The 9,836-nt window shown below is 42.1% G+C and overlaps 1 protein-coding gene across 1 annotated transcript in view; it reads left to right on the forward strand.

Annotated features, from left to right (window-relative positions):
- CDC42BPA (CDC42 binding protein kinase alpha (DMPK-like)) overlaps positions 1–5,111 on the forward strand; it is a gene marked incomplete at its 5' end in the record, with an annotated part of 75,158 nt that extends 70,047 nt beyond the window's left edge. Inside the window, 3 exons of the mRNA XM_009877103.1 lie at positions 1,924–2,041; positions 3,051–3,208; positions 4,369–5,111. Coding sequence (XP_009875405.1) covers positions 1,924–2,041; positions 3,051–3,208; positions 4,369–4,500 — 408 coding nt within the window. The remainder of the gene's footprint in view (positions 1–1,923; positions 2,042–3,050; positions 3,209–4,368) is intronic.
- Between the last annotated feature and the right edge of the window lie 4,725 nt (positions 5,112–9,836).

Genomic DNA, 9,836 nt, shown 5'->3' on the forward strand with positions numbered 1-9,836 from the left:
GCAGGAGGGATGAATTTTCCATCTAGGCTTTGAATTGTTGCTCTAAATGAGGGGCTTTTTCTCTCTTTAAGTAAAGCGACGTCAGATTTCTTTTTATTTTTTAGTTTGTTTTTAACCTGCTGCATTTTGCTGCTTTATGACTACTGCAAATAACCGCTGTTTATTTTTCTTTGAATTCCCTTTCTGCATCATATGCGTATCACTTCCAGGGATGTTGGTCCAAAATGCCAGGGTCTCTGGCATGTGCTTCTTTTATTTTTAGAACAAAGAACGATGAAAGATTTGCTTTGTGGAGAAACTTTCAAGGAGGAATTACATGGACTTTGCAAACTGAGGTCATGAAAAACAATCATCATTAGAACACTATGAAAATATATCAGTCTTTTTTTTTTTTTTATGCACCCACCCATTCCCTCCTTCCCGTGATGCCTGTGTGTTGTCTGCTCAGTCACTATGGAGGCGGTTAACCATCCTGTTAAATATAGTCGTTCTCTTTGCAAAATGAACCGCTGTAGGTTTGTAGAAGTACAAAAGACCTTCCTTGCAACACCAGCGTACTAACCCCAGTGCGCACGTTTGCATGGTGCTGCACTTGGCTTCCCTTTGTTTCTGAAAATGCAGCACTGACTTATTCCTTGGCCCATTAGTTCCTTAACGTGTTGTCAGGGCAGCCTCTGTTGCTTATGTGCGGCCAGGATGCTCATACTCTGGCCTGTAACCCACATCATTTATTGCATGGTGAAGGACACAGGAGTAGAAATGACTATTTTATACTACAAAAGAAGGTTAAAAAAAGCGGGGGGGGGAGGGGAGGAAGGTAAGCAAGAGACAGCTGTGTGATCCCACAAATAATTTTAAAGACTTTGTAAAGCCTTTAGGTGTAAATCCTCATTGAAAATAGTGCAGCAGTGCATGAGGGGAGAATTAAATAAGGCTTCTTCATTGATAAGGTCTCTGATTCTCTTTTGTTGATGTTAGAGAGAGATCTGGGAACAGGAGAATAGAGTTTAATTCTTTCTTGTTTGTTGCATGTTAAAAATCAGCCGTTTCTAGCCGACTGGGAGAATGAGAAACAAAGGGGTGGCTGTAAAAGCGAAGGCGTTTGTTGTAGCGATGACTCTAAGGATCATTGTAAGACTGGATTTGACAGCAGGTTCATAGCAATTAGCTGATAAAGTTTGAACTGTATAAAATCTATTCGTTGAAAAGCCTTTATTATCCATTTTAAAATACAAGTGGAGAAATGGGTAGTATCTCAGGGACTCTGAGAATACCTTTGGAGGGGGTGGGACCTTTGTTACAGTCTGAAATTTCCATAACGTCCTTGGGGAATGTGCTCTGGTCATCCTCTTTGAGCAGCCTGAAACAGGATTGTCTCTTTGGCTCCACTGCTGTAGGTCTGGAGTAATAGTGTTAATACCTTTGGAATTACATTCAATAACTGAAATACGGATTGATCCGCTGTTCATAGCTCTGCAGGCATTAGTTTAACATGGCTATTGTGTAAAGTTACACGTGCATGGCACAAATGATGGCATCAAAGAGAGATACTTTAATAAGATCCTTGGAAGTTTGTGTTCAGAAGGAATGCATTATGTGATATAACCTGATTATAGCTATAGCAGCTTCATTAGGCTTGCAAACCCATCCTTTCAAGGAAATTCTTGAATTATTCGATATACTCTCTCAGTTGTCTGCATATGTCCATGTAATTCAGCACTTCACTATTGGCATTGCGTGTGCTTCCAGTCTCTGCACTAAACTGCAGAATATTATTTTGCAAATTTTGCTGACTTGCTGCCCAGATAATTCAGCTCTGGTAAGGTTGGGGTTTTAATGTATTTTGGGGTCTTACTTCGTAACATCCAAGGTTGAGGCAGCAATCCATAAGTAAACGTGTCGTTGTGTGTGTCTGCGTTGCAGAATCTTCGGCCTCAGGAAAGTCGGACCGTGTTCAGTGGCTCTGTCAGCATCCCATCGATCACAAAATCCCGCACAGAACCAGGACGATCAATGAGCGCAAGCAGCGGGTTAGCAGCACGTAAGCAAACGGAACTGTGTTGCTTTGGGGTTTATACACGAGTATTTTAGGGAAAGGGCTACCTGCAGTTGCTTCTAGCAATACTGCCGCTAGATGGGATTTTCTGAAGTGATGGCTGGCTGTATTCCTATTGAGGGCAAGCACAGTATTTAATCTTGCTTTCAGAGGAGCACATGAATAAGCAGCCAGCACATTTGAGAGTCTCACATGTGCAATCTGTCAAATTTTTTAAACTGATGTTAGAATTGAAGTTACATTCTTACCCTTGGGACTACTTTGCTGATGTTTGAGTGTTCTAAATCAGTGGCAAGTTGTTCCCAAGCTCCACGGTTATTAACTTCATTGCTGAACTCTGCAGAACTCTTGATGCTTCTTTTGCTGCTGGTGCAACAAGAAAGCTGGCTGCTGGTATGGAAGAGTTTCATTGCATTGGGAATACTTTTTCTAGTGCAGCCAGGCTGCCTTTGTGTGCCAGAGGCAACACAGTGACCTGTGCTGAGACCAGGCAAGAAACTAAATAATGAACCATGTGAAAACAGAGGCAAGACCGGCAAGCTGGTGTTCCAGCTCTTCTGGTGTTTTTTTTCCCCCTTCCTACAGCACACACCACTTTTGCTGTGCGTTGCCAATGGCTTGCAGAAAGCGTTTGTGTCTGCTTTAGTCCGTACCTGCTGATACAACCCACCTACTGCCTGGGACCGAGGCCTCTGGAACTAGGCTGCCACCCAGCAGTTTTTGCCAACTGCTGTCTTTATCGGGAATGTAGCGACTGTGTCTGTGCTGGGTAAAGTGTGCTAATGCTGATGCGCCAAGAGAGGGACCAGAGAATCCCTAGGAAAAACTGCAGCTGGTAGCAGACAAGATAAAAGCCCACGTAGCCTGTAAGCCATGAGCTGAACATCTTGGGACATACTGGAGGAAAGCAGAATTAACCAGAGAAACTGCTACCACATTTCTGGTGTCTTGGGCGAGCGTCTGTAATGCTGTTTAATTCCTCTGCACATTTTAGGATCGTCTGCACAAAACGGCAGTGCTTTGCGGAGGGAGTTCTCAGGAGGTAGCTATGGAGCAAAGCGTCAGCCTATGGCATCACCCTCAGATGGCTCCTTATCCTCTGGTGGCCTGGACCAAGGCAGCGATGCACCAACAAGGGACTATGAGCGAGAGGTGAGTGATGGGAGAAAGAGGAGAAAATTCAAGTGTGTCGGTAAAAAAGAGGAAGTTAAATTCTGTCACGGGTATGGCTACAAATTTTGGGAGTTGGATTTCCTGTATTTCAGGCTATCCTGACAACAGACTTGGGTCAAACTGTGTGAACTCTGGTCCTGGTATTTAACATGCAGAAAACTCTCTTTGTGCTCCTTACCTGGAGACACATGGGGAGTGAGGCTCCCAAAAATACTGTTCCAGTAGAGTAACAGCTTGATAGTGAAGTAGTGATGTTCCTTCTGCCCTTTATTTGCAAAGACTCTTAAGCTACTGTAGCAGCCATTTCACATTAGACATTTAGAGTGCCTGAAGTTGACAAGGTAATTTAAGAATTATCCTGTAATAATTTCATTTGGAGCAGAAACTGGATCTAATAATTTACATTCTGTGCAGAACAAGACTATCATTATAATAGAACTGCAGTCCTGCCCTGTGCTAAACTCAGCCCTTCCAAGCAAGAATGTTTTACGTGGGAGGGGTCACTCTGAAGTTGACAAGCAAAACTTCCCCAGCCTGTTTTCTTTTCAAGGAGTGAGAAGATTAAGAGATCATGCAGGCTGTTCATGGTACTGAATATATCCTTGCAGTTGAAGCTGGAAGGCAGCTGTTAGCCCAAACTCAAGCTCAGATATACTTGCGTTCTACTATACTCTGGAAGAGCCAGCTGGAATAGCTTGATTAGGATGCTTTGAATTAATACCCTGAAAGTGATATAGAAGAGGTAGCTGTGATGAAGCCCATACCGCAAATATTCTTCAATTTAGTGCAAGAGTATCTCAGATGATAATCTATGAAAAGGCAGGAGCTGTTGTAGCTTCAGAGGCATCATGTAGTTGCAAACTCTGCTGACCAGGAGGCCCATGGCAACATGCAGGCTGCAAGAATCTCACAGGTGCTGTGTTCTTACATCTGCTGAAAGCAGAGTGATCTGACCACATACTCTTAAGTGTCCCTGGACTAGGAAATTCTGAGCAAAAAAAATTCCTCAGTATTTTTGGACACAAGCAAAATACAGGGAGGCCTTTGAATCTAGTCACCTGTTGCTCAGACGCCCTCAGTCACTCTCAAACTTGCTCTCCTGTTCCTTACTGGTTGTGTTCCCTGTCTTTGCACTGCAGGACTCTGACTCTCCGAGACACTCTACTGCATCGAACAGCTCCAACCTCAGCAGCCCTCCCAGCCCAGTTTCTCCTCACAAGACCAAGAGCCTCTCCCTGGAGAGCTCTGACCACGTGAGTTGGGACTCATGAACTGCTTCAGCATTCAGATTTGACATCACAGCAGCTTGCTGTCCCCATGGCTGTCCCCTTCACTTGCTCCAGTTCTCACCTTCATCATCCTAACCCTCCCCATTCCCTGTCTGAAAGTGATCTGGGAGTGGGGTACCGAGGAAGGTAAAAGCTGGTCCCTTCAGCACTGTTCAGCACTGCCTCACCCTCCCTTCCCCAGATCTGACAGCAGCAGCAAATGAGCAAAGCTAGGGTGTTGGTGAATATCAGATGCTGTAGATTTGTATTAGTCTCGATTTCATTTTTGTGGTTACAGCTGCTTCATTTTTAAAGACATATTTATCCCACCCCCTTCCACTTCCCAAAAAGTAGCTTAAGTAGACCAGACGAGTATCAACAAGAGAAAATTCAGAGGGATTTTGTTTTCATACAATAGCTCATTGTACTGTACAAAAGTAGCACAGAGACCCCTTCCCCTGCACGGGGAACGATCAGTATGTCAGAGGCACATAAAAGCTTTCAGCCACCACGTTTGAATGTCAATCTGATTGTCGCCAGCAAATCCTTATTGATTAAAATGATGCATATTTTACTACAGTACAGAGTTTAAATAAATACGCAGATGTTAGAGTTAAAATACGTATGTATATATTCAAAGAAAAAAAAAAGCATTGTGTATGCAGCAGAAGATGGATGCTTATTTAAGAGAGCCTTTAATTTAAGATTTGTGTTGTCCCTGTTTTCATGCTCAGTAATATACAGACTCGGAGGCCTGGCCTAAAACCTTTCACAGGACAGATAGTCCTTCCGCGTAGCACTCACCGCACTGCCGGGAGACGTCCCTGCAGTGCTTTCACGATGTTTCTTTACTTCTGGCGGTAGCATAACTCAAGCTGTAATTCCTACTTTCATGTTAGTCACCATCCTTTGCAAAAATTACAATTGGAAAGCAGCCCCTGCCCCGACAACCGAGGGCACCAGCCTGCCAGGCGCCTGCCCTGGCTTCTTGTGTGCTAGCTGCGCAGCGGAGGAACCTGACGGCACGCTACGGTAGAGGTCCTTATTCAGCAAGGGAGTTCAATGCAGCAGGATTCAGCAGCAAAACTGTTTCCCTGGGTCAGCCTTTGACCAGGTTTAACTCGGAAGGGAGTGTGTTCCACATCTCCTTGACCATCCTGAACCAGAAAACTGTTACCGTTGTTACCAAATACTAGTTGCTCATCCACGTCAGCAAACGAGTGCCCTTAGCCCAAAGCTAGCTGTGGCTGGCTATACTGTCACTGTAGCAAGGAAGAACCTTGAAGACTGACCTCACACTGTTCACACTGTGGTAGTCAAAGATGCCTAGCCACCCACAACTGCCATGCTGGCAAGGTTGGCTTTCCTCTCCCTCCCTAGCCATGCTGTAGATTTGTGCAATTTGCCGTTGTTTCTATGTGCTCACCTGCTGTTTGGTTCCAATAGCAGGTCAGGTTGGAGGGCAGGAAGTATTGCGGTGGAAGACAGAGCCCACTGAAGTTGCAAAACTAAATAAAAAGCTGGTCATGCAGACGACAGAATAAAGTGAGAGACAGATGTGCAAATGGATGGTAAGAGGAAGATGTCTCTTCTCTTTAGTTAGCAAGGCAGATGTGTTTTTCATTTGGGAGTGTGTTCAAATGAACCTCTCAGTAGTATTGTTGCTGGCTTTATGCTATGACCATACGCAAACATATAAGGGCTTTTTGTATTTAGAATACTGGTGTTTGTGGGTTTCAGAAACTTGTTATGGCTCTTACTAAACCATTCCATATTCTTGCAGTCAGCAGTATAGAGTGTTTTACCCACGTAGGGACATTTGGAGTTTTCCAGTTTCTGTCTTCCCTGATAGAAGTTACCGGTAAGTTCAAACCATGTACAGTCATTTCCAGGTATGATCTAAGTGTGAAATAGAGAATGAGACACAGATCATCTAATCCATTTAATCATGCTGGGTCTCCTAGGTAAGATTTCTCTTCTACTCTGAATCAAGAGGCTTGAAGCTCATTCATTATTTTGGGACAGGAATTCAAGAAAATTTCTTTAAAGCCATCATATCAAAAGCCCAGCTCTCTCCTGTTCAGTTTTTTTCAGAGTAGCAAGCTGGTGTGTTGTTTGTTTTCACTTCAGAGCTACTACTTTTGCTAGCCTGGTATTTAATATTAAAAGCTTTAGCAGACAGCTAAACACTTAAAATTCATTCCCCCTGAAAAGTTTTCAGTCTTTCTGAGGCAGGGTGTTATTGGCATTATTAAAATTCCACATCAGCTTCTTTTTAAAGGCTGCATATTGCTTCAAGTATAGCCACTGCTTTTTCCCCACAACTCCCTCCTTTTGGTGAATCACGTCCGCACATTTTTCAGAGCCCTTGCAGACTAGTTTTGTATTTACTGTATGTTCTATTTAAACGTTAATCTTATTTTGACATTGAGAGAAGTGATTTAAGATAGAGGAGCCTGCATGACAGTCCCCTGAAAGAGGGTCACAGGATCTTTTTTGTGGATTTTTTTTTGCAGTTGAGCAAATGCTCTATCTGAAAATGGAACCCAAAGAGCCACAACACAGCACACAATTAAATCAAGTAAACCTCTGTGTTTACTCTGTTACAGTGCCTGCAAGCTATTGATATAAATAACTGATGCTTTCAGGCAGAGCGTAGGTCAGCTGTGTTACAGAACTCAGCTCCAGAGGACAAGAGCTCCACAGGCCTACAACATTTACACACCACAATTTCTAAGCCTTGGCAGTCTCCTTTAGGATTACTGTATTTAATCGTTACTTTGGTACTGTGCATTTTGATACGCATCTGTTTGAAAGAGAAACAGCAACTGTTCTCTCAGTTGAAAAGCAAATGACCACATCTCTTATTTGAAAAGTGAGGAATTGCCCTGGGACTTGTTTTACACATTTGGGGACCATTTGATTATACACTCAATTTTAAACCACACTCATTTTTTTTGTTGGTATGAACACTGAAAACGTATGCATACTAAAGCTGAGCTTTTTTAAAATACTCATTGGGCTAGGACAAGTAACTTGGTCATTTGAACTGTAAGACTTTTGACTGATATCTCAAAGACAGTTGTCTCTTAAGGTTTGATGTTTGCTACTTTGCACTGTAGCATTGCTTCACCTTCACAGTTAGAGGGCTGTATTTTGTCCAGGGAGCTTAAAATCTCCTGCTGAATTTTTGACTGTAGCATATGTTCTCTGTACACAGTATGTATCTAGCTGATTTTTTCCTTTTGGCTGAGACTGAAGGTGTTTGCATTTTTGACACTGCTTAAACATATGGGTTGGTGGGGGTTTTTTTGCATTTCTTTTTTAGCTTTTTGATGGCAATACAGGATCCAAACAGATTCAGGCAGCTACTAAGGATTCCAGGTTATAGAATGAAAAGGTTTGGTAAAAGGTTTGGTAAATAGTTTTCCCCCTGCACGCGTGCACGCACAGGTATGTGGCTTCCTTCCACATTTCATAAACTCAAAAACAGGGTTAGAGCACTTGCTTCTCTACTGCCTTTGGCCTGTAGAAGACAGCTGGTGGTTTCAAAATAAACATTCCTGAGGCTGTGGTGAAGTAGTTGCTTCTTTTCCTCTCAGTTAGTTGCTGTGGCTTGTTACGAATGTGCATTTTGCCCACTTTAACGAGTTTTACAACTCAGTCAGGAATGTTACCTCTTCAGTTTGATTCTGATAAAATTACAAGCCAGATGTGTTATTCTCAGGTATAGGGCAGAGGGAAGTTAAGGGTCTTGTCACACCAGAAAAGTCCAAAAAGCATAGTGTATTTAATAGAAATGTAGTTTTACTGTGTCTAGCTGTTTCACAGAGCATGTGTCGGCCTTTCAAAACAAAACAGTTGGAGTATTAACACAGGACAGGACAAACATGCTCTTGGGTAGAAGGGTTATTTTGGTTGAGTGGTTTTTGTTTGTTTTTTTTTTTTCCATTTTATATATGCTGTTTAATTTTAAATTAATGCATTAAGGGTAAAAATTATTGTAGTGCAAGTACCCACACCTCCTAAGCCTTAGTCTGAGAATCAAAGCTTCTGCTGTGGTTATTTTGTTTATAGGAGCCAGTTCCATGGAGGAAATGGGACAACTTTCTGCACTAACACAAACTGCGCCCTTCTGTGTGCTTTGTGTTCATGCTGTATTTGAAAAACACTCCCAGAAACTGCTCTGCTGCAGGCTTTCCAGTCTAAATTCCAACTATCTTTCATTCCGGCTGCAGCTCAGTACAACCTCTTTTCCTTCTGCATTTAAGAAAGTCTCATCCACAGGGAAGAAATCCACAAACAAACCAGTGTTGGTATTTCAGAGCAATTATACCTGCCTTTTTATGTATGACAGTTTCATATCATTTATTTTTAAAATGTTTTTTAGGTTTTTCATTGTAATATTATTGTACAGTTTTGCATGGCATAGATGTAATCACTTTTTTTGTTTTAGAGTATAAAAGCTGACAAGTGTGCGTGTGGGGGAAAGATTCTGCTTTTTGCCTCTTCTCACTATTTTGTTTAATGCCCTCAGTGTTGTAGGGGACATTGTAAGAGATTCTCTGCTACAGAACAATGATGTAGATTCTTTTGCACAGAAATATTTAAGGTGGAAAAGTCAACAATGTAAAAATGACTCACCACCACTATTTTATGTTGGTAACACACTTAATATTAACCTACTTTGATGTACTGCAATAAAACAGGGAACTGTTAGAAATGCAGATATTCTGTCTTTTTTTTCCTATCTCCCCACATTAAGCTTGGAGGAGGAAATGGAAAGGGAAATAAGAGCATTCCTGAAGATAAAATCAGTATGTTTGCAACACATCTGCACAAGTACAGTGAGAAGAAAAGGAATAGATTAGAAAAGTGATTTAGCTCTTAACAGCTTTCAGAAAAAAATTACCAGAACCTTTTTGAAAATTCAAAGTCAAGCCACCTTATACTTTGGTATATTGAACTTTATCAACTAAGTTTTGCTGACCTTTTTCTTGGGTCATCTGTTCTGTGTCAATAGTTGTAGTCATTGTTTTTGATGTTTCTTTCCATTTAGTTACACATCAAATGTTTTGGCTGCCCTGGTGTTAGAACCTGGATTCTTACTTATTTCTGAGTTACTAACATCAAACTGACTTTCATGCCTCTTCAAGTACATCTCAGAATACCTGTGAAGTTCTGCATGTGCCCTGACCCTTTCCCATCACCCACCAGTTCCTCACAAGTCAGCCTGAGATTTTTTCTCTATACTAGACTCTGTCTGTTAGGACATCTTCCTCTTCATCCATTACCCTCTTGGTAAAACTCCTAGCTCTGATTACATGCTTCAGCCACCC

Source organism: Apaloderma vittatum, unplaced genomic scaffold (genome assembly GCF_000703405.1).
Source record: "Apaloderma vittatum isolate BGI_N311 unplaced genomic scaffold, ASM70340v1 scaffold4159, whole genome shotgun sequence".
Classification (NCBI taxonomy): Eukaryota; Metazoa; Chordata; class Aves; order Trogoniformes; family Trogonidae; genus Apaloderma; species Apaloderma vittatum.